Below are 25,876 nucleotides of genomic sequence, written 5' to 3'. Positions count from 1 at the left end.
AACTATGTTTAGCCTGGATACAAGAGGAGCCTAGAGAATCCCTGGAGACACTAATTCTGCAAAGACTTCCTCTAAAAAGCACTGTTGGGAGTGCCCTGGCAGGTCCCCTCCACTCCCAGTGAGGAGGTCAGGAGGTGAGATCTCCCATCACCACTCCAAAAGGAACCCCTCAGGTCTTGGAGCTCCACGGGTCCAGAGCCCTGTGTGAAGGGTCACAGAAGTGTTTGACCTGGGTCATGAGGGTTGGGTGGGCAGAGAGAGTGGGAACTCTCATTTTAAGTCAAAAGCTGACTTCAGGTCATAGCAGACTTGGTAACGTGACAAACTGTCCCCTGAAATCAGTGAAATAATGTTGATGAAATAATAATTAAGAATGTTCCTAAAAGTTTCTAAGAACCACAAGGTAAGAAGGTGTTAATAACTTTTATTTTGATAAATGGACTGATTATTTTGGCATCATGTGTATATGAATAAAGCCCCTATGTGGTCCTGACTGATTGGACGCTGGGCCTTGAGACACACTTTACCCTGCTAAACTCTCTGAGGCACCCCTCTGAGCCTGCCCTGGCACCTCCGTTCCAGGTTCCCTGCCGTCAGCCTTCTTGGGCACACAGCCTGGGCGATGGATGTCGCAGCTGCAAATTCTCACCTGCTCTTCACTGTGGGAATGTGAGCCTGGTCCCCTGTTTCTCAGACTGTTTGAGGGATTTTTTAAAAAATAAATGTTTTATTTCTTGATAATCCTGGTTTTGTTGAAAATGCTTTTCTTTCATTTCTAGTTGAAATGGAGTGAATACGACTGAAGCGAGAGAAAATACTTATTTTCCCAGCAGACAGGAAGCATATTATTTTCACCATAGGATGGCTAGTGAGACCTTTTCATACATACACACTTACTGATAAACGCCAAACTGGGCTTTTGAGGATCTGATATTTTTACTCAAAAACAAAACAAAACAAAAGAAACCCCCCTTTTTAAGCTCAGTTAGAGGCAAAGAGCTGCAACCAAGAGGTATATATGAAATCTGTCTGCTCTCTTTGGTCCTCAATATAAAATCCATAGAGGAAGAAAACACAGTGACCTGATACAACTGCCCCTGAGCACACGCGCCCTTATCTCACTGTGACCACATCCTCCCCACGTGGAGCGCTCGCCTGACCCTCAGCCTGGCCGGGCCTGGTCTCAGCCTGCAGAGCTTCCTGCACTCCTCGGGGCGATGCCTCCCACCAGAGGAAACCGGAAATGGAGTCTGATGGCCGTCATTGCACCATAACAGATGGCAGTAACTGTGGCCCCAAATGTCTGGTTTGGCATCATTTCCCATAACATGGGTTCCCATTTAGAGACCATGTATGTTGAAATTGCCTGATTATTTTAGAGAGAAGGCAAGCTTCATTCTTTCTTTTCCCAGAGATTTCCAGTAAAGGTGAGGTACTCAGGGAGATGGTGCCAGGAAGGATCAAGATGGAATTCATACCCATTCAGCTCCCACTGGCAGCCAGATAAAATGCTGAAGGTTCTATAGCTTTACAGTTTCAGGGGGTCATTGTAAAGACCCTGCAAATAACCCTATGCATGGAAGAAAGAACGATGCTTAGAGAGGGTCAGTGATCTGCCCCAAATAGTCTCCATGCTGTTTCAATTACCTTGTCAGGCCACTTTGAATACCCTTCATGCTTATTAACTTTATGAGAATATGCTGGGGCATTTGTGGGCAAATATGGGGTGGCCCTGACCTGCTACCTAGCCCAGAACAGCTTGGTCAGGACAGAATGAGCAGCCACTCGAGAAGCCATGCTTAGAGGGTGCCTTGGGCACAGACCTGGAAGTGTCCCCTTTTGGGACATTCTGCCCATTGACCTTTCTCCACTCTGGAGGGAAGAAGGCTAAGAAAACTGCATATCTTCTTTGTTCTTGTGAACTTGCTTTAGCAGCAAATATCATGTGGTGACACATGGAGTGGGCTCCAAACTCTGTAGTCTGGACTTAAGTAAATGGTCAAAATATGAAATGAGGATAATGTTTTGGAAATATGTAGCAGCATATTTTTATTCTCTCACATAAATTATGTCACCTGTGGCCTTTTTTCTGTTAAGGCTACACCGTGAGATTTGTTAGGCACAGGAAGAGATGGTAGACATGCCCAGAAAAAACTAGTTTTTTGAGTTAATTGAGATAATGAGCTTGAAAATCTGATTATGTTTCAAGAGAAAAGGCTTTTCTCAATCTCTTAATCTCCCATTCATAGATCAAAAGGCAAGCCTGGCAAACCAAGAACACGGAATTTCACTGGAGCTGCTAGATGCAGGAGACTCGGTGTACGGTGTCTGTGAAGTCAGCACCGTCCAGAGATAAGGGGCACTTCTGGCGGGAAGTGTGTGAGATGGTGGGGGCCAGTCAGAGGGGCAGAGGGTAAAGCAAAGGGACTCCTGGTTCCCTCACCTCGAGGGTTTTCGCCCACAGGGGAGAGATACCTGAACTAGATGGAGGGAGAAACAGCATCTGGCTGCTGTCTGGCTTCTCTGGTATGGCTGTGGAAGACTCACAGTGAAAGGCATTTGCAAAGATGAGCCCATGCCGGCACTGCTTTGCACACAAGACATCCAAGTGCCTCTCAGGGTCTCTAAGAGGGTACAGAGGTGCCAAGGGCTGGGTGACACAGTGCACGGGACTTGAATGAGAAGCTGTAGGGTGAGCACTTTGCATCCTGAGGCATGGTGTGCAGTCACCAGTGGTGAGTCCAGGTCTGGCTGTGGCACCATCAACTCAGAGGAAGAGGTCACGTCCCAGAGATCAGCGGGGCAGCGGGGAAGGTGCTGAGGACACAGAGGGGAGCAGGAAGTCAAGTGTAAGGACCCACACACGCTTCCCCTGTGTGCTGATGCCATCCTGGGGATGACAAGGAAGAAGAGAGAGATGAATGCAGAAAGGACCAAGAATGCACCAAAAAGAGACCGAGCTAACCCAAAGTGAACTGTTGCAGAGCAGTGAGCATACTGCCTCCCCAATATCAGAATGAGAATGAGATGAGACATATTGGTCATACACAGTAATGACATTTGTCCTCCCGTCTGGTGGCAGTTCCACCACTGTGCCCTCCTCAAAAGTCCCAAGGTGAGGGGGGCTCCAGTGGTGACCAACATCCCATCCCACAACCAACCCCTCTACACTCAGGAGCTGGGTTGTGTCAGCCAGAGAAAGGGTGCCTGTGTCTAATTATTCTGCCTAGGGATGTGCCTTTGGATAATTAGTAAAAAGGGCTCTTGTGTGCAGGGGGCGGGGGATTAGAAGGTCATAAATTCCTAGAATTATTTAGACAAGACACAGGGTTTTAAATAAATGGAATCAATGAACCTTCGTAACCCTAAGGAATGACAGAATTAGGCTATATAAAAAGAATTATCAAATGACTAATGAAAATAGTATTGTTTGAATCTGGTAACCTGATTTTAAATTCCAGAGCCTTGAGAGAAATTGATGGCCCTAAAATATATAGTTTAAAAAACGTCTTGTGCAAAGGAGGTCCTGTGACATAAAGTCAAGGGACTCTGGAGTCAGGATGCTTGAGTCAACTCAACTTTCTTCGGCTTTGTCCACTGGCGCAGCAGAGATGGTAGTGTCCCTGCCAGGACTGCTGTCAGGACAGCTGGGGTAATAAACACGAAGTGCTCAGCGTGAAGCTGGGAGCAGAGAAGGGACTTGGTGAGTACTAATTGTCAGTACCGTACTTGGGGTTAAATCTCGTGTCTGTCCACATGCCCTTGTGTAAAATAACTGGGACAATTAACCAAGAAACATCTTCCTTTGGGGATATTTCCAATATTGTTGTCTGCGCTAGAAATGCCTACCTCCACCTCCACCTCTGCGTCTCTGTCTCTATCTCTATCTCTATCTATCTCTGTGTCTCTGTCTATCTCAGTCTCTGACTCTGTCTCTATGTATCCCTGTCTCTGTGTCTATCCCTGTCTCTCTCTGTCTCTGTCTCTGTTTCTCTATCTCCCTGGCAACTATCTAGCTAATTATCTGCTAATGAACTGGTGGGTTTCTTGTTGCCACAACTTCACTAACTTCATCCTGACAAATCAGAATACTCAGCAATGGCCTGGAACAGTGGCTCCTGCTTGACCCACCTGTCTCCTCCCCTGAGACCAGCAGTCACACCTGACACTGACCTGAGACCTCTGGCTTGTCTTTGGAGGCAAAGCCTGGTAGACCAGATACCCAGCTACAAGCAATCATCTGCCCCTTTCTCTGCCCAGTGAGTTTGTTTTTCCCTTTGATTAGTTATGTGAGAACCTAAGGCAATTATCTCGTGCTTGCTCTTGATATTTTGGGTATTTATTGAAAAGTCTGTTTCATCCCATCTCTCTCATCCTCGTTAGACAATCAAACCGGCAGGACCAAAAATATCTATATCCACAGAAGAGAAGGAACTTGTATTCATGTGCAGTACCCAACTTGCTTCTGCTGCCTTCACCATGCACTTGACAAAAACAAATGAGGCTCTGGAGCATCCGATAAGTATTTGCTTAGTTACAACAGCTGCTCACAGGCAGTTAGGTGAGAAGAATGACAGAGAAGCGCTGCGAGATTCTGTCACCTCCACTGCAGTCTGTCCAGAAAGTCCACAGACTAAATGAGCTGAAGCCGTGTACAGCTAGGTTCAAAGTACTAGAGGAGCCAGGATTAGTCCACGAATCCCTCTTCACTTCTGGACTTGAATCCTTCCCACATGAGCAGCCTCGTCTCTGCTCCCAGCCTCAGCCTCAGCCTCACCTGATTTCCCTGAATGTCACCTCGGTCCTCAAGGTGATAGGAAAAGGAAGCAGATAGCACAACGCCAGCTTCATGCTCCAAATTCCATTCCCTATTTAAGAATATGATGCTTAGAAAAAGGGCTCAGAAAGTAACTCCCAGGCAAGTAGAAATGCTTCCCATTTCCACAGAAACTGAGGCACCTCCCTGGCCCCTCCCATTCTTGCAAAGACCACCAGCCAACCATGAGACAGGCCGAGTGCGCAGCAAGTGCACACAGCTGACTCTGTCACCAGCACTCAGGGCCCAAGGAACCACCCAACACCTGCTTCCTTCCCTCTCCTGATTCAGGCCACGCCCTCCCGTCACCCACCCTAGACCCTAGGTGTCCAGCCCACAGGCCCCCCTTCCCTGACTTCTCCTGGGGACACGCCTGGCAGACAGGATGTCACTGCTGGAAGCATTCGCTGCCTTCTCCTTCTGGGCCTGTGAGTCATTCTCTGACCATCAGTCTAGACGTGTGGCCAGAGCAATTGTTCAGCATTTCCTTCTTATCTTCTCAGAAGCTCATTGGAAATTCCCCTCTTTTCTTAGAGTTGGACTTGGATTAAGAGTGGAGCAGTCCCAGATATCCATTTCCACAGAAGAGAAAAAGAGTGTTGACATGTATTGCAAGGTATCCAGCACAGAGTTTGAAACTGAAGTCATTCACTGGTACCGGCAGAAACCGAGTCAGGCTTTGGAGCATCTGATTCATGTAACCTCGACAAAATTCCCAGCTCGAAGAGCCTTAGGTGGGATTGAAAACAAAGTGGTGGCCAAAACGGAATGGCAAATTTTCAGTTCTGTCCTTACCATAAATTTCACAGGAAAAGAAGTTGTGGCCATCTACTACTGTGCTGGGTGGGACCCACAGTATTAGAACTGTTGAGGGCCGAGTCCGTGGTGCACTCGGTAGAGTGCTGCTGCTGGCAGTGTGGTGACGCTCCCGCCGTGGTTCGGATCCTATATAGGACTGGCCGGTGCACTCACTGGCTGAGTGCCGGTCACGAAAAAGACAAAAAAAAAAAAAAAAAGAACTGTTGAGACAACCCACACAAGACCCCCTCCTTAAGTGGGACCCTGCCACATCCTTCCCAACAGGGGCCACTGCAAGCAGCTGGCCAGGTGGCTCCCAGCCTCAGGGCTGCCTTCTCTGCAGCTCTGCCTAGGTGTTCCAGGAAGCCACCATGTGTCACACTCACACAGTAGTTCCCAGCTGACCCCAGGTATGGTGCTTCAAAATCTTTACTTGACACTAATTCCTGAGGAGTGAAAGTCCTGTCTGTGGACTGAGAGGACACAGGCTGTCACTGTCCCTCAGAGCACCACGTTCGTTGTTTGAGATGCTGTTCCTGGGCAGGTTCTTCTTGGAGCATCTTGTCTGCACTACTGCAGTTGTAAAGAATATCTGATGACAAACTTCGTCCCAGAAACATGAGTGTGCGCAAAGCAGGGTGTGCGTAAGGATGGGAAAGGGATTACTGGTGGGTTTTTAGAAGGTTCTAGGAAACAGTTCTCATCTCAGACAAGCTAGCATGAGCCCCTCCTTTGTGCCTTTCCTGGCTCCCTTTTGTCTGGGTCTGACAGAAACTCCCTTCGTCAACTTTCACATTTCCCCCTTTTGATCAAGGTCTTTCTCAGTGGCAGGTTGGTTAGCTTACTTGGTTAGAGTGCAGCCTTATGACACCAAGGTCATGGGTTTGGATCCCCTTACCTGCCAGCCACTGACCCCCCACCCCCAGAAAAAAGAAAAGGAAAAAAAATGAAAAGGACCTTCCATGAAAGCACCACCGATCAATCAGCTTGTAGTTAGGCTTTAAGTGTCCCTCGAAGTTGGGATGAATCTGTCCCAGTTAGAGTTGGTCTGGTCCCACATTGGGGGAGGTGATAAACAGCTGGATGTCAGTGTCAAGATCTTTGTAGCCACATGTGAGCAGCAAGGAGGCCAGAAGGTGGGGCTCTCAGGAGGAAGAGCTCTGAGGCCTGGGTTGTCTGGATTTCACAGTTAAGTTCGATGATGTCTGCTCCACAAGCATCGGTTCCATCTCAATGTGCTGGGCCAGTGTTCCTTTGCCAGGAGTTGCATTTCTGCAGAGGTTTAACAGGAAACAAGTATAGAATTTAAAAAAAGAAAATACAGAGTAAAGAGAACAGAAATACAACAATTCCAGTTTGTATTATGGTTTTAAGCCATGAACATAGATGTAAGGGGAAGAAACTAAATAGATCAATGACCACATGAAATGGTGAGACTCATAGCTATGTGGCTTGTTCTCTTGTTTTATGCAACTAAGTCTCAGCTTCCCCAGAGGAGTTTATCAAGGTACAGTGTGTGGTACTAGCAATAGCACAGACACAACCTTGCTCAGCTGATAGGTAACCGAGTGACATTATGATCAAAGACAGCCCCAGAAGAAAAGTTGAGCACTGTTGAGAAGCAATACTCTTTGCAGTGGAGTCTGGAATAATTCCCAGTGTAGCAGATACATTTCTTATCGTTTCTTCATTTATGGCTACGACACACCATGGTAGAAAAGATCTGCCACAGGAATCAAATCCAGAATCCCATAATTCGCCAGGTAACTCACATTTGACCTCAGGTTTAGTGAGAGGGGGCTAGTTCAGTGATTATTCCAGTGATCAGTTTCAGGTCTATTTTTGCATTGATAAGACAGCAAATATCCCGATCCACCTTGTCCTCTGGTTGTCCAGGTGCCTAACTACCTGAAGGCCTAGAATGAAATGTCCCAACCACAATATTAAATCTATCCCATAAGAGCACAAACAATTCTTCTGTCTGTGAATTTTCTGTATACTCGAATAATGGAATTAAATCAAGGGTCAATTGTATCACTAAATATTGCTAATGGCCCCTCCTTTCAGAATTGGCCCCCAAAACTTTTTTTATATATGTTTGGGAGCCCCAGGGAACATTTTGAAGGGGATGACCCATTCCACATTTCTAGGTACAACTATGAGAACACCATTTTGAGTAGGTGGGACAGGGGACAGGAGTTGAAGGTGGATGAGAAAGTTTAATCCTATAGGATTTTCTAGGGACGCAATCTATACAGATGGTTGGATCTGGGATGTTGGAGAAGTTTGTTACAGCTTAAACTAGGGGTAACAGATCAAGGTTTCTGTTGACAACTTTGACAATCAGCAAGGTCTCCCCCTGTGGTAACAGACTGGGAAATGCAGATAAGGACATTGTGTTTCTGGGAAAAAAAAGGGCGAAAGTAACCTAAGAATTGAAACTACAAACCACGGCTGAGAGAAAGTAGACAGGATACAAGAAGATGGAAAGATATCCCATGCTCTTGGATTGGAGGAATCAACATAGTGAAAATGTCCATACTACCCAAAGTGATATACAAATTGAATACAATCCCCATCAAAATTCCAAAGACATTTTTCTCAGAAATGGAAAGAACTATCCAGACATTTATATGGAATAATAAAAGACCACGCATAGCCAAAGCAATGCTGAGCAAAAAAAATAAATAAATAAAGCTGGAGGCATAACCCTACCTGACCTTAAACTATACTACAAAGCTATAATAACCAAAACAGTATGGTACTGGCATAAAAATCGACACACTGATCAACGGAATAGAATAGAGAATCCAGAAATCAACCCACACACTTACTGCCATCTGATCTTTGACAAAGGCACCAAGCCTATTCACTGGGGAAAACACTGCCTCTTCAGCAAATGGTGCTGGGATAACGGGATATCCATATGCAGGAGAATGAAACTAGGCCCATACCTCTCACCATATACTAAAATCAACTCAAAATGGATTAAGCATTTAAATATACACCCTGAAACAATAAAACTTCTTAAAGAAAACATAGGAGAAACACTTCAGGAAGTAGGACTGGGCACAGACTTCATGAATACGACCCCAAAAGCACAAGCAACCAAAGGAAAAATAAATAAATGGGATTATATCAAACTAAAAAGCTTCTGCACAGCAAAAGAAACAATTAACAGAGTTAAAAGTCAACCAACAGAGTGGGAGAAAATATTTGCAAAATATACATCTGACAAAGGATTAATATCCAGAATATGCAAGGAACTCAAACAACTTTACAAGAAAAAAACAAGCAACCCAATTAAAAAATGGGCAAAGGAGCTAAGTAGGCATTTCTCTAAGGAAGTTATACAAATGGCCAACAGACATATGAAAAAATGCTCAACATCACTCAGCATCCGGGAAATGCAAATCCAAACTTCACTGAGATACCATCTCACCCCAGTTAGGATGGCTAAAATCCAAAAGACTGAGCGATAAATGCTGGCAAGGTTTTGGAGAAAAAGGAACTCTCATACACTGTTGGTGGGACTGCAAAATGGTGCAGCCTTTATGGAAAATGGTATGCAGGTTCCTCAAACAATTGCAGATAGATCTACCATACGACCCAGCTATCCCACTGCTGGGAATATACCCAGAGTAATGGAAATCATCAAGTTGAAGGTATACCTGCTCCCCAGTGTTCATTACAGCACTCTTAACAATAGTCAAGAGTTGGAACCAGCCCAAATGTCCATCATCGGATGAGTGGATACGGAAAATGTGGCATATCTACACAATGGAATACTACTCAGCTATAAAAATGAATGAAATACTGCCATTTGCAACAACATGGATGGACCTTGAGAGAATTATATTAAGTGAAACGAGTTAGGCAAAGAAAGAGAAATACCAGAAGTTCTCACTTATTGGTGGGAGCTAAAAATAAATAAAGAAATTCACACACACACACACACACACACACACACACACACACACACACACACAACTAAAAAAATAAATGGGGGCGGGGGAAGAAAATATAACAACTACAATTCCTTAAGGTTGGTACGACAAGCAAAGAGAAAGGACATTGTTGAGTGGGGGGGGAGGAAGGAAGTTTTCGGTAGTGGGCCACAATAATCAACCACATTGTATATCGACAAAATAAAATTAAAAAAAAAAAGAATAAAAGTACACAATTTCTATTCCTTTAAAAAAAAAAGAAAGTAAGGAAAGCTTATGTGGGCTTGGTCTAGACAGCTTTGGAAAAAGTCTACTCAGGGGCTGTCTGCTTCAAATCCTGGAAATTTTCGGTATTAATTCATTGATAGGAGTGCAGGTCCATTTGGGATGTGATGTTTTCTTTAAATGAAATACATGTATCCAGGAATCAATTCCATTAAATTTGGCTGTGCAGGAGTTGGTCAGCAGGACCTGGTGTGGAACTTTCCAGCAATATTGGACGGAGTCTTTTTGCAAATATCTTTTCCAACAGACAAAAATATCCTGGTTGTGGCTTATGCTGCTTTAGGTCTTCGTCTCCTAAAAGGGCACTGTGGAAAGATTGTTCTACCAGAGTATATTTTTAATTCATAGCCTTAATTATACCTTTACAATACTGAAGCATTTCACCTCTGATTCATTTTGGGGCCAGATGCATGGGATGTCTAGTAATTATCTCAAATGATGAGAGCTTGTGTAATTCACAGGGTGCATCTCTTAAGTTCAAGAGCACTCATAAACAGGGCTTTTGGACACTGGCCATGGCAGTTGTAAAGTTCCATAAACTTTGCAACCTGATCTTAAGAAAACTCCTGGTGAGTTCAACTTGTCCAGGGGCCTGGGGAAGATCAGCACAGTGGAAATGCTGGAAGACTGGCCATATGGCACACACTGGTTTAAAACATGTCCCGTAAAATGGGTTCCGTGATCACTATGAAGCTCGAGAGGGGTACCCCAAGTAGAACTTATCTGTTCTACTGCTGAGGCAGGGGCTCATCTGTATGGGAATGCAACCCAAGATGAAGATCAAAACATATTTGAATCCATGTGTGGAAGGTAGCTGGCTAAAATCCATCTGCCAAGCCTCGAATGACCCACTTGGGAGGTTAAAAAGGCCAAGAGCTGGTGCTCACGGGCTCTCCAGGATTGAATTTAAGATGTGGGGACCGACTGAACAGCATTTTGGCCACTTTACCTCACCACTATTGTTTCATAAAAGTTGTTGTCTTTTCTGTATAGCCCAGTGTTTTAATTCACTTAAAGTAGTTAATAATGGAAGCTTCGTGGAGTCTAGTAGGATAGGTTTTTTATTTGACCTGCAGAAGACTTTCAGAGTATCACTGAACCAGCAGCCATTATTTTGCCTGTTTTTAAAGAAATATAAAGTACTGTTCTTGTTTCATCTTCCCGAGTCTTGAATCCCAAACAAATTAACAATGAGATCAAGTTCTGTGCTGGATGCAAAAGCCATGTACTCACATCTCCAGAGCAGTGTTTCTGTAGTCTGAAAATTAAGGAGGGAGCAGCTAAGTTTGAAACAGAATCAGTCAACACCAGAACCACCTCCACCCTGGCCCAAAGACACATTCCTGTCCAGATCATGAACCTTCTGCACGTGTGGGAACTGCTCAGCCCTGTGGCAGGCCATGAAGGCATTGGGGACTTCTGACCTCCTCTTCCTCCTCTTGCACTGAGTCATGCCACCCCTGGGCCCTGCAGCAACCAAGCTCCCCAACTTCCTGCCTTCTCCTGGGGACATGGCCTGGCAGACAGGAGGAGATCATTGCAGGGGACACTGATATTCTCTCCCTTTGAGCTTGTGAGTTGCTCCTTAATTATTTCAATGCAGATGGGAGATGAAAAACATTCTTTATCATTTCCTCTCTCTATCTCATATGTTCATGGGAATTCCCTTTTCTGTTTGCAGTTGGACTTGGAATGTTAAATTTGAAGCAACCAAAAATGTTAATTCCAGAGCAATAGAAAAGAGTGCCTGCATATCTTGTACAGTCTCCATGGAAGACTTTGTGTTACGTAATGGTACCAGCAGAAAAAAAATCAAATTATAGGACATCTGACATACACCATTTCAGTAAACACCCAGCTCGAGTTCATGTAGATGTGAAAAACAACAAACGTGAGGCAAGAAGAAACATTCAGATGTCTCTTTCATTCCTTACCATAAACTTAGGGGAAATCAAGATGTGCCATGTACTACTGTGCTGCATGGGACCCACAGCACCAGAGGTGCCAAAGTGTCCCACACAACAGCCTCTCTTGAGCCTCTGCCCAACCACATCCGCCCCACAGGAGCAAACCCAACAAACTCCTCACGGGGCTCCCAGCCTCAGCCCTGCCTGCTCCACAGCACATCCTGAGCTTTCCAGGAAGCTCTCTTGGGTTAACGTCAGTGCAGGAGGAAGCATTCCTGACCATGACGTCCCCACATCTTCATCTATCACTGCTTCCTAGTGAATTAAGGTTTTCTCAGGGAATGAGTGGACACAGGCTAAGGCCCCACTCAGATCAGCATCCAGAGGCTTCCACCCAGTGTGAATGGCTCAGGCTGAGGGAAAGATCTCACATGTAGTTACCACGATGCCCCTGTAAAATATCTATTATTTCTCCATTTTACAGATAAAGAAATTAAAGCTTAGAGAGTTAGTGATTTTCAAAAACAAAATGACGATGTTTAAAAATTGGACGATGAAGCCACCTTGCATATTCAAAGCTCACAATTCGGTAACGAACAGAACAGATAAGGTAAGTTGCAGTGGATCGAGTGTCTTCTTTCTGGGGGAGGAGGAAATGGTTCTTCACTTGCTGTTGTAGGCTGTGCCAACATGACGTCATCAGAACAGAGCTCCCTGCCACGGGGCTGTCAGATGAGCTCAGCACAGTGTGGGCAGCCTTGGTTCTGCCCACGAAAGAGGAGAGAGAGTGGGCCAGGAGCACAGCTGGTAACTCTGTGTGTGGAAGAGTTCCCTAGTAGTGGTCCCAATCCTTGCATAGATTAGCTCACTACACCCTTCAGCCACCTGTGAGGTCCTTTCTGTTATCCTGAAGTGCATTTGACTCATGAGGTAAGTGACATACTGTGTGTCTCAGTCACTTGTCCAAGCCACACAGCTGGTTCGTGGCAGAGAAGGGTTGGACCCATGCATTTTGGCTCCTAAGTTGTTGTCTTAACTGGAGGAGGGTGGAAAGCAGTGGTGGACGCTGCTCCCACCCTCACAGGAAGACAAAACTAACCTCCGTGAAACATTTGCTGTCCAAGTCATTTTGTGCTAAACGATGGAGCAGGATTTGAGTGATTAGGAGTCTTCAACAGAGTAAGTGAAATGCCAATAAATTATGTTTGTCTTTTAAAATATAAAATAAAAAAATCTGTATTGATTTATGATGCCTTCCTAAAATGTTGTGAAACCGATGAAGGATACCCTCAATCCATGCATTTTTAACGCATCCTGACCATCACATTCCCTCAGCGTGGGCCATGGCCGAATTCTTGAGCCCATATAGAGCCTTACTGGCCACCTAAATGTTTAATACAGGATAGAGTATTGAGTTCTTGAGTCCATATAGTTTTGGATACAGGATAATGTATTGAATTCTTGAGCCCATATAGGGCCTCACTGGTTACCTAAATGCTTAATACAGGATAAAGTAAAGAGAAAGACTTGAGAGATACACAAAAATTCTGAGGACATAAGCTCTTTTCAGACAGGAATGCAGAGACCTGCTGTGGAATCACGTGTGCCACCTTCTTCCCACGGTTGTCCCACCTAGTCTCCAAAGAGCCCAGAGCACAGTGAGATACCCTGTGCTCAGATCTTAGAAGAACTTACCAGGCATCGGACAACATGATGAAACACAGGGAAAGAGACACCTGATTCATGTTGCATTCAAATAATAGAATACTACGTAGATTTTGAAAACAATGCTTTATGGATTTATCAATATAATTAGAAAATGTTCACAATATAATATAAAAAAAGATTCATAAAGTATATAATAACCTCTTAAAAATATGTCTGTATCAATACAAGAATTTCTTTTTTTTGAAAGGGAAGGGAATTCTCCAAAATTTTAAGAATTATTATTCCTGAGTTAATAGATGGTTTTAATTTCTTCTGTGTACTTTTCTTAATGTTACATGTTTTCCCTAAATGAGATACTATTGTTTGCTGTAAAAAATATTTAACAAAATACTTTGTTCTTATTTTCTTAGTAATACCAAGACGTGATAGCATCACTGAAGACTCATGATATGCTAGTTACAAATATCTGAGCATTTTATGCATTACCCTTGTGTAATGTTATAATATAAGCCACTCGACCTCCAAGAAATATATATGTAGGCAAGAGACCTGTGTGGAATCTGAGGCCCACAGAGCTTAAATAACACATTCAACATTCTACAGGGTTAAGTGGTATGAAGTGTGTTTAATTTTCTCTGGTCATTAAAAATAATGTTCATATAGATTATTTGAAGACCTGCAGTATTGCTCATGATAACAAGTTAATCAAAAGAAGAGAATATTAAGCCAAATATGCAAATTCCACTCTTATACATGTATAAATAATACCAAGCAATTCTACTTCTATGTATAAATATGCAGAGAAAAATTCAAAGGAAAAGGTAATGACGGGTACATTTATTGTCATTATTGTAACTCATTTTATCGAGATTTCCTTTAATGAAGAGTTATTATTTATCTGAGTTCTTATATGTACCAGCTCTGGGTCTTGGAATGAGTCACTTAACCTCTCTTTGTCACTGTCCTCATTTGTCAAACAGAGATTACCATAACACCCATTGCACAGGGCTGTTGAGGTGTTAAATAAAATAATATAAGAACACATCAAGAATAATGCCTGACAAGCCGCAAGTCCTCTATGGACATTAGATGCTAAATTAATCTCAAACCTTATCGCTACACATTAAACATAACATTTCTTTGAAAATACTCCTTCATGTGACAAACATTCAAGACACAGTTCCAAGGTCCTGGGCAAGTAGAAGCTGATTTCCACAGCCTGCTCTGCCTCACATCTGCCAGCAATTGTAGTCTAGTCTATTCTTGGATGCATCCGGATTACAAATAAAATTTGATTTTTCTGAGTCATAAGCTGCTTGGTGACGTCTCAATTGATTTCAAAAACACTAAATACCCCAGTGCTTGTGTATATGGCATAATAAATAATGTCAATGACATATTCCAGCATCTAACTTTTTATTCTGTTGTGTGTTATGGAAAAATAAAGATCAGCATTCTTAGGTGAGTCCTGAATCAACAGCAAATCACAGAAATATAGACATAGGGACTGAACACAGCATGTATGTCCTTATATTTCTAGAACAATGTTTCCACAGTATGGAATGTCAGTGAATGACTGAATGGGTAAGAGAACAAGCCTTGCCCCACCCCGCGATGTGCACATTCATGCCAGGGATTTCTTTCCAGATGCTTAACTCACTTACCCTTCTTCCCAGCACTCGTGGGTACAGGAGACCTCAGAACTGCTCAGAACTGTAGCAGTTCATAAAAAGCCCCAGGGAGCCACCTCACCTACCACTTCTCCGGAGACACCAGAACAGCCCCGCCTGCCTGTCACTGGCCTGTGACCTCCGGCTACCGGGTGCTGGGGAGCCCGCCTGGGAGGCAGGATGCTGCTGCTGGAGATGGTCCTCTTCTCTGGCCTCTGGGCATGTGAGTAGCCCCCAGTCATTTCAGTCTACAGGAGAGACAGAAGTCACTCTTCATTATGGCCTCATTACATATCGTTTGCTCATGGGGATTTCTCTTCTTTGCTTGCAGGTGGACTTGGGCGGTTGGAACAACCTGAAATGTCAATTTCCAGAGCAACCGGCGAGAGTGTCCAAATACCTTGTAAGGTGTCCGTCCAAAACTTTGAAAGTGCAGTTGTACACTGGTACTGGCAGAAACCAAATCAAGGTTTAGAACACCTAATGTACATTTCGACAACCACTGCTCAAGGTCACTTAGGTGGGATGAGGAACAAACTCGAGGCAAGTAAAAATTCTCGTACTTCCACTGCGACCTTGAAAATACGTTTCTTAGAGAAAGAAGATGAGGCCACATATTACTGTGCCTGTTGGGTTGAGCACAGCATTAGAATTGCTGAAATAAGCTACACAAGAACCTCTGCATGTCTGTGCCAACCCACATCCTTGTCACTGTGGGCAACCACAGCGGGCAGCTCCACAGGACACCGGCCCGGGCATCCCCTCCCTGCAGCACTTCTGGAACTTTGCAGGAAGAGTCTCCGCTTCTGCTTCCACAGCGAGCCCCACGTGGTGGCAGCAATTACGGTCCAAATTAAGGACTATATTTGACACTATTTCCTACTAAATTAGTCTGTCTTGAAACTCTGACAATATGGGGTGGATGGGTCAGAGCAAAACCCATTTGTCCATCAGTTCACTGCACAGACAGTGATTTCCAGAGATTGAAAGCTTTTGAATGAAGGCAGGGTGGGTGTGCACACCAGGGGAGGGTGTGCATGCCACGTAAGTGTTTCCCGTTGTTATTTTTCATGAGCATTGGAGGTTTTCAGAGGTAGAATGATCTGTCAAATGTAATAATCTCATGACTTTTATTAGCACCCTGAGGCCATCCTGAAGAAATCCAGAGACCCTAAAGCTCTAAGTAAACCATCAGCTACTTGCGGCACTTGAGAGACAGAAGTACGAGTCTTCTGTCCCAGGGGAAGAGGCTGCGGTCACTCCACACTCAGGGCTCCATCGGAACCGAGCCCCTGGGCACAGTTGGTGACGCCAATGCAGCACAGGTGCCTTCATGACCTTATTCTCCAGGTTTCTGCCAAAAACACCCCCCAATCCTGAGTAAGATGCGATCACATGGTTGGAAAGAAAGATAATTCATGCCCCCTGCATCTGTAGAGGAAACAAGTGTGATATTCCTCACAGATGAATATAATAAAAAATAATTATTGAGGATTATTTTGTTTATTCTGTGATTCATAGGTGAGTGGTAGGGAACTTTCAGAGAATTGTGAAACAAAATGTAAAATGTAAAACCACAGAACTCTTTTCCCACCTCCACTGTCCACTTCCAAACAAGGAGGAGATTAATGAGGGAAAATGCTCCCTTTGGAAATGTTCCTGACGCCGCTGCCTTTAGTAACACGAGGTCTTACCACCTACTTGCCACACGTGCGGTTTACATAGAGCTCTTGAAATAACCGCCACGTGCTCACTCTCCATGTCTCCCTTCCAAGGATCAGGTGTAGCACGAGGAGCAGAGATGCTGCTGAACGCCGCATGAGGGGACCCCGGGGGCTCCACAGCAGCGTCACCCTGGGGTGTGTGTCCCAGTCCCATCCCGACTCCTGACCCTGGTGCTCCACAGTGGGATGTCCCCAGTGCCTGAGTCTCAGCAGTCCTGCCTCTCACCTAACGCGTACATAGGAGCACAGGTGAGAAGAGGATCGTCACAGGGAGAAAATTCTGGGAACATCAACGCTTTCCTGACAGGTGTGAATAGAAAGAGGGGACTCAGCTTCACACGATATCCGTGCTAAGTCCTTTCCACAGATTATTTCATTTCATCTGCAGAGCAGTGCAGAGTCCACTGCGGTGGCCACACAGGGTCAGATCTCAGGAGGAGAAGCCACCTCGACGTTTCCACACACCCCTGGGATATTCACGGGGATGCAGAGCTGGTGACATACTGAAGTGATGAGCAGGAGGGACAGGGATACCTTACCTGTGTGGCTGTAAAGGGATGAAATGCCATGCAGCCATTAGTACAATGTTTTCTGAAAAATTATAAGTAAAATTGAAAATATTTACCACACATTAGCAGGGACACAGAACTGGTTTACACAGTAAACTCTCAAATCCATAAAGGTATACAGAAGAACAAATAGTAGGAAATTCTCCAAAGTTGACAGAGTGGTTGTCTCTGGAAGGATGGATCGTTTTAATTACTTCTTGTCACTTTTACAGATTTCACACATTTTAGTGAAAAACTACTATCAATTCAAAAGACACATATGCAAAACAGATTCAATATTTTATTGATTCACCCTTTTAATAATGAAACCTCTTATCTAACAACACATACTTGAATAAGGCACACAAAATAATTTTGTATGTTTATTTTCCCACGTAATCGTATTACTACTCTCTAGCTTTCAGAAAAGAATAAATAAATGAATAAATAAAACTCAGAGCCATAACTAGCCTTAAAGGCAGCAGTGATTACCATGGAGCAAAGGGTCACACCCTGCTACCAGGTCAGTGACCACGGGTGCATTAACACACCGCCCTGCCCACTCACTCACACCCGGTGCCGGCTGCTGCTGCAGTGCAGGGGACAGTGCAGTAGCTGCCACTTGAAGCCAAAATATTTATTTTTTGGCCCTTTATAGGAAGCATTTGTCAATCACTGTCCTAGATGATGTACTTATGAGAGACATGTAATTTTATGTTTCCTAATTTCTCTGTTTTCTCAGGGATCGTTTCCTATATATCTACCCTCTCCATATTCACTGTGTGACTTTGGATCAATTACTTCACATATCATTGATCCATTTTCCTCATTCAAAAATAGAGAACATCATATTTACCTGAACTGTTGCAAAGAGTAATCTAAATAACACATGAAAAATTCTTCCGAGTGCTTGGAGCATGCCTACTGCTCAATAAATGGAGGCATTTCATTGATTACAAGGGTTATTATTGCACATTACAAAATAAACTCATGTCGAATAATACTTTAAGTCCTCGGGACTTGCTGTCTGGTTTGTGAACCAGCAGCACCTGCTTCACCTAGGAGCTTGTCAGAAATGCAGGAAAGCAAGCCTCAGCTTGACCTGCTGAGTCACAGTCCCATTCACAGGATCCCCAGGTCCTACTTTCTGGTCTGGGGAGCAGAGGTCCACATCCCAGGCTGCTCAAGAGACCAGCCCCACAGGCCAGGACAAGTGCAACTGACCCTGTTTCCACAGTGTCCTCTCTCATTTCTAGATGGGAACACAGAGTTGATATTTGGTCTCTCTGAGGCTGAAATGAATGGTGACCTCCGAATTAATTAAAAAACAATGTACCTCACTGTCCAAACATATGTACTTTTGCTATCATTGATAAATTTTGTTATCAAATAAGAACACATTTTCAGTCGTTATTTTATGTACTGAGAAATACAGGCCTTATTTCAGTATCTTAGATAGAGATTTTGATCCATAGCCAATCCACAGGGAGAGAAATTTTTGCATCGATCACAAAAGACAGGACCTCATATCGCTAGGGCAATGCTGCTGTGTAAAACAAAAGAGGAGAGATCAGAAGGGGAGGGAAGTAAGTTAATTGCCACCCTGTCCAACCACCCACACCTCACCCTTCACAGGAAGAGCTCTTCCTAACCAGTGCCCTGTCACCACATCTGCAGGGCACTCCTGGGGAGTGGGGGATGGGCAGAAACTGCATTTCAGACACACCCGCTCTGCACTCCACAGGGAAGAGTGTACTGGAGTCCCCCTGACTCACCCATTCTTTCCATGGCACCGGCTCGGGCCATGCTGCCTCCTGCCACCTACATCTCTTAACCACTGGTGTCCTCACTTTCCTGCTTCTCCTTGGGGACACAGCCTGGCAGACAGGAGCTGTCAGCACCAGGAGCATTTACTTCTCCCTCTGGCATTGAGAGTTGCTCCTCTGTCCCTTCAGTCTGAACCACAGACGGAGAAATTCTTTAATGCTTTCCCTTTATATGCCAGGTGCTCATGAGCATTTTCTTTGTTCACAGTCATTCTCAGGGAGTTAAAGTTTAAAATATCGATTTCCAGGGAAAAAGACGAAGATGCTTTTTTATCTTGTAAAATATCCAGCCAAGACTTTGAAAATAAAGCCATACACTGGGATGCTGACACCAAAGTCAGATTTGGGCTCATCTGATATATGTTTCCTTGACAGTGACACCTGTCATCGGGTGCTGTGGCTGACGGTGATGTCCACCCTTCCCCCCGAACCGCAAGACTAAATTTCATGAAGACGAAGAAGCGAACACTTACTCCTGTTCCACTGAGACATCTGGGCGTTGAGACCTCACTTTCCTGTCTTTCTCTTGCGACACAGCAGGATGTCACTGTGGGAAGCACTCATCTGGGCTCACAGCTGCTCCCCAACTATTTCAACTCTTGAAGAGAGAGCAAAGGAATCCTTTAATGCCGCATCTTTATATATCAGATGTTCATACAGATTCCTCTTCTTTGCTTACAGTTGGTTTGGGACAGTTAAGGTTGGAGCTACCTGAAATATTCACTTCTGGATAAGAATATGTGGTGATCTCGAGCCACTTATACTGGTTGAAGCACGACCTGACACATTTTCCTCAACAATGTCACCTGCTCAAGTTCAGGTAGGTGCTGGGGCCAAAAATGATGTTCCCAGTTCCACTGTGACCTTGAAGAGGGAATGTGGGTATTTATGTGCTTGCTGGAACCCCAGCTGGAGGGGCGCCAAGACTAGTCACACAGAAGCCCCTCTCAGGTGTGTCCCTACCACATCCGGCCCAGCATGAGCACCAGCCCTCAGCCCGGTTCCCAGGTTGTCCTCCACCTCCCAGCACCCGCCCCCTCAGCTTCAAAAGGCCTGGATTACCTTCACGCATCAGGATCTTCTGAGATCAATCATGTGCCGTTTTCATGTCCGGAGACTTCCTGGAGGTTTAGATGGCTCAGGGTCCAGGAGGCATCACTGAGCAGCAGGACACGTGCTGGTACGTCACGCATCTCACACAGTTGTCACAACACTTTTGTAAAGTACTGCTCATTTCTCACACTTTCATATGATTAATTTGAGTGATGAAATTGCGTTTTAAACCCAAAGACCCCTGCATCTTCAACTTTGCCCTGTCCCCCTGAAGCAGTTCTGTGTCATTCTTGTAGGGGGTGAATGTGGTAGGGGCTCAAGCCCTTTGCTCTGGAGAGGAAGACACTGAGCATTTCACACCCAGGGGTCCTGTTACAGCTCAAAGCACACAGTCCTTTTGCACAGTCCTCAGATCCTCTGTGGAGGGGAGAGACCCCCACCAGCATGTTCTTCCTTGCGATTCTGCCTGTGAGCCTGCCTGATGGCCCAGTGGCCATTTATTCAGTGCCTCGTGCTCCTTATCGGGCAGTGTGGTGAATGCTATACATGTGACTCATCTCATCCTGGTGACAATCCTTTGCCATTGGTGCTCTCATGATTTTCATTTTATAGATGAGGATGCAGAGGTATAGAGATTTTATTACTTTGTGTTCACAGAGCTACAAAATTTGGTGGGAAGTGTCTACTTTTCTGGCTCAATATCTGAACCACACTACTATCCTGCCTCTGAAGCACAGGAAGAAAAATGTTACATAATATGTGGTCCCTACAGCTAAAGAGAAAACTGGTATGAAGATGAAACTAGAAAGTCTTAGTGAAATAAGAAGGGCTGAGTTCAGACTAGTGGGAGAATGGAAACCCTTGGGGACCACACATACAGGGAATTTCCCACCATCTTTTAGGCTTTTTCTTCAGGAACCCCAGCAGGCTCTTGCATGAAATGTCATGGAGAATCCAGAGAAAGCTCCCTCCTTGCCACTGGCCAAAGGAGGGGAACAGAAGCCCCTGCTGAGACTCGCCCAGACCCATCCCAGCCCCTCTCCACTTCAGAAGAGAAGACTTAGTCTGCACTAAGGAGAGGGCCCTTGTGGAATCTTATCACAGGTGTAGGGGGAGAAAGGAGGCCCCCACCTAAACTCTGCCCACACCCGCCTCTCCGAGCTCCACAAGGGCCAGGCTTTAATCTGCAGAAGGTGGGTATCCAACCACAGCCCGGGGGCACTAGTACATGCCTGTGGCAGCTGAGGGAGGGCACGAGGAGAGAAAGTGCAAGGCCATGACCTCAAGCCCAGTTCCACTCTGCCAGTTTAAGACAGAAGTGTAATGAAAACAGCGGAGCACGTCCCCCTTCCCCACCTCTCACCACCATGCTAACAAGCCTGCAGTAAACACAGCAGTGGGATACAGCTAAGAGAGCTTCAGGAGAGACAGGCTCTCCGGGGAGCACAACAAAGGGAAGACTCAAAGGCAAGTGGGGAGACAAGAACCGGGTATGGCTGAGATCCCCGAAGTCTCTGATGCCCTGAGAAAAACAAACTCCTATCCTGATAACTTAGTCTAAGGAAAGTAGAAAAGTCTAGTCAGGCTTGTTCTTCTGCTCCCATATTTTGTGGGACTGGCCATATAAAATGAAAGCAATCTGTGGAATCCCAAGTGATCTGCTGCCCAACATGGCGGTGAACCGGGGGTTCTTGCCAAGAGTCACAACATGGCAAGGAAGTGACTACAGAATATCCCTGCTGTCATCTTAAGCAATGAAGATGGAGCATGCAATTGAATGCAATGGTCTTATGGTATCTACGTGAAACAAATCAGAATTAGAATTATGGGCAGAGACCACCACATGAGGAGTACAACCAGCATTTAATAGTCGTTGTCTCTGGATGGTGGGACAAAGAGTGACTGTTTTCTCTCCTGCTTGTGTTTCTTTATATCCCTGTAGAGGATGTGCTCATTTTGTAACAGGAAATAACAATGACTTTTGTGCTTAAGGTGTATGAAGACACCCTGAGGACACAGTATCTGTGAGGTTCCCATTTAATGGTAACAATCAAAGGTAAGAGAGGCTGAAATAATTTTTCCCTGGCTGAGTCACATAATGTATAAAGCAGGGTCATACCTAGGTAGGCTCCCTTCCTAGCCTGTGCCTGTGGTTTCCAGTGAAGTGCAGTGATGGGTAGCGATCTCACAACCCTTTCCCAGGAGGCATGACACATGCAGACTTTAGGGTCCCTCTCTCTCTGTTTTAGACCAATAAGAAACTTTAGACCTTTAACATGAAAATGGCTTCATGACACCAACATCTTCAGATGGTTAGAACCACACAGTAATGAGAAAAATGTGCTGATAAACTGAGTTGGAAAACCAATTTACACAGGATGTGCGGAAGCGGGTCCTGTTCTATGCAGTCTGCAGGGCTCAGCTCTGTGCTCAGTCTGCCACCTCGTCACTCCTCACACCTCAGAGCTGCTCAGTGATCGCCGTGCTCGGCACCTCTCTGGACAGCTGCTGGCAGAGGCTGCTCCTGCTGCTGGTCACTGTGGTGGCCACCATGCAGACTCACAAGTGGCTTTAGCCAAAGGACATCACACCACATCCAGGTGGAAGAAAGCCATGTGGTCACTCAAAGTCAGCTGACAAATTCCACCATGACCTTGAATTCCTCAGGAAGAAAAAGTAATCTTCAGACCCCAGTCTCGTCATTATAGAAAACAAATGCATAATATCTTAATGGAACTCAAAATTTCACAAGTTTGAAAAGTTTCAAAATTTTTGCTTCTTTGTCCCCCAGAACAGGTGGAGACATTCTCATAACACAACCTGTAACATTCATCACCAAGAAAAAACGAAATACAGCATTTCGTGAATGCCAAATACAAACAGCTTACAGAAGAAGGTATATGTACGCTGGTACCACTAGAGCCAGAACAACCTATAAAATGAATTCTGTGTAGTTCCTCAGATGAAAGTGTTGTCTAGGAACAAGGGATTAGGAAGCACACGAAGCAAGGAAACCAAAGATCAACTTGTCCTGGAGTCTCAGGGTACACTGAGGGGCTGGGGAAGACACCAGGATGTACGGCTGCACCTGCTGGTGTACACTGCATCAGAATTTGCCACTGAACTGAACAAAACCCCTTCCTTTCCAGTCTGACCTGTGCAAGCATGCACCTCCTTACTATTTCCCAGAGGGACCTGACTACTGTGCACACAGCACGTTCTCCTGCACAAATGTCCTGAGCATGGTCTGAGCAAGAACTTCGGGGCCCAACCTGTGCTGCTGCTTTCAGTGGGGAACTTTCCTGTCTGTGTGCATCCCTCTGGGGGCTGGGCTGGCTTCAGTGTCCCAGATTGTTTCTGCTTCCATATCTATGGGAAGCTTCCTGGGAACAAAGTCATGTGGAAGTCAGAATCGTTGGTTGACTTGAATGAATGAATTACAGAAAATACAAGGCCTTTTGTGTGACATGTTCCTGGGTTGCAAATTCCTGCTGGGCCACTTACTGACAGTGTGATCTGGGAAAGTTGCTTTTTCAATCTGCTTATCCAACTTTAGGTGGGGATAGGATGTACGATCACATGGAGTTGCTGAGGACTGAATGAGGTTTCATATATGAAAGTTCAACAAATGAGTTTTCCTTTCCCATTATAACTAAGTCACTTTAGCCAGCTCAGTGAAAACAATGATGCTTAGGAACGCGTTTTCATCTTTTTTTCACATTTCTAAAACTTTTTAAATTTATTATTTATTTATTTATTTATTTTAATTTATCAGTATAGAATGTAGCTGATTTTTGTGTCCCTTTACCCAATTCCTACTTTTCCCCTCCCCCTCCTGCCCCCACCCATCTGCCTCGTACCTGTTCATTTATTTTCACAAGTTCAAGGAGTTGTTATAATTGTGTCTTCTTTCCCCCCACCCCACTATTTATTTATTTGTATAGTTATTTATTTATTTTTATTAGCTCCCACAAATAAGTGAGAACACACAGTATTTCTATTTCTGTGCCTGTCTTATTTCACTTAATATAACTTCCTCTGTCCATCCGTGTTGCTGCAAATGGTAGTATTTCATTATTTTTTTATAGCAGAGTAGTATTCCATTGTGTAGATAGACGTTTTCCGTATCTGCTCATCTGGTGATGGGCAGTTAGGCTGGTTCCATCTCTTGGCTATTGTAAATACTGCTGCTACAAGTTTTCCTTTGACACGATGATTTCCATTCCTCTGGTTATATACCCAGCAGTGGAATACTAGGTGATATGGTAGATCTATCTGTAAATGTTTAAGGAACCCCCATAACATTTTCCGTAAAGGCTGCACCCTCTGGCAGTCCCACCAACACTGTAGGAGGATTCCGTTTTTTCTGCATCCTCACCAGCATTTATCATTCTCAGTACTTTGGATTTTAGCCATCCAAACTGGAGTGAGATGGTATCTCAAAGTGGTTTTGATTTGCATTTCATGAATGCTGAGTAATGTTTAGCATTTTTTCATGTGTCTGTTGGCCATTTGTGTACTTTCCTTTGAGAAATGACTCTTCAGCTCTTTTATCCATTTTTAAATTGGGTAACAGTTTTTTCTGCTGTTAAGTTGTTTGACTTCCTTGTATATTCTGGATATTAATCCTCGGTCAGATGTATATTTTGTAAATATTTTCTCCCATTATGTTGGTTGTATTTTCACTCTTTTAATTGTGTCTTTTGCTGTGCAGAGTTTATTTAGTTGGATATAATCCCATTTGTTTATTTTTCCTTTGTCGGCCTGTGCTTTTGGGGTCATATTCATAAAGTCTGTACCCAGTCTTACTTCCTGGAGTGTTTCCCATATGTTTTCTTGAAGGAGCTCTACTGTTTCAGGACATATATTTAATTCCTCAATCCATTTTGAGCTGATTTTGATATACTGTGAGAGGGACAGATCTAGTTTCATTCTCCTAGATATGAATGTCTAATTTTCCCAGCACCATTTACTGAAGAGACAGTCTCTTCCCCAGTGTGTAGACTTGGTACTTTTGTCAAAGATAAGATGACTGTAGGTGTATGGGTTGATTTCTGGATTCTCTATTCTGTTCCCTTGGTCTGTGTGTCTGTTTTTATGCCAGTACCATGCTGTTTTGGTTACTATAGCTTTGTAGTATAGTTTAAAAGCCAGATAATGTTATGACTCTGGCTTTATTGTTTTTGCTCCGTATTCTTTTGGCCATTTGTGGTCTTTCATTATGACATATGAATGTTAGGTTTGTTTTTTCCAATTCTGAGAAAAAAGTCTTTGTAATTTCCATGGGGATTGCATTGAATTTGTTGATCACTTTGGATAGTGTGGACATTTTCATAATGCTAATTCTTCCAATCCAAGAGAATGGGATATCTTTCCATCTTCTTGTGTCCTCTTTGATTTCTGTGAACTGTGGTTTGTATTTCTCATCATAGAGATTTTTCACATCCTTGGTTAAGTTTGTTCCTAGGTATTTTATGTTTTTGGTGACTACTGTAAACGGTCTAGCTTCCTTCATTTCTTTTTCTGCTAGTTCATTGTTGGAGTATAGAAATTCTAGTGATTTTTGCATGTTGATTTTGTTTTCTGCAAGTTTGCTGAAATCATTTATCAGCTCTAAGAGTTTTTTGGTAGAGG

At 44.3% G+C, this 25,876-nt stretch overlaps 1 gene segment (V, D, J or C); it reads left to right on the top strand.

The window, feature by feature from the left end:
- Window positions 1-15,271: 15,271 nt before the first annotated feature.
- Window positions 15,272-25,876, top strand: part of LOC134390938 (T-cell receptor gamma chain C region C10.5-like) — a 34,981-nt gene continuing 24,376 nt past the window's right edge. Inside the window, 2 exon segments of the C gene segment in view lie at window positions 15,272-15,314; window positions 15,423-15,736. Coding sequence covers window positions 15,272-15,314; window positions 15,423-15,736 — 357 coding nt within the window.

The sequence above is a fragment of the Cynocephalus volans genome, chromosome 11, assembly GCF_027409185.1.
Source record: "Cynocephalus volans isolate mCynVol1 chromosome 11, mCynVol1.pri, whole genome shotgun sequence".
In the NCBI taxonomy this organism is placed as follows: Eukaryota; Metazoa; Chordata; class Mammalia; order Dermoptera; family Cynocephalidae; genus Cynocephalus; species Cynocephalus volans.
This window is presented reverse-complemented; position numbering and strand designations above follow the sequence as displayed.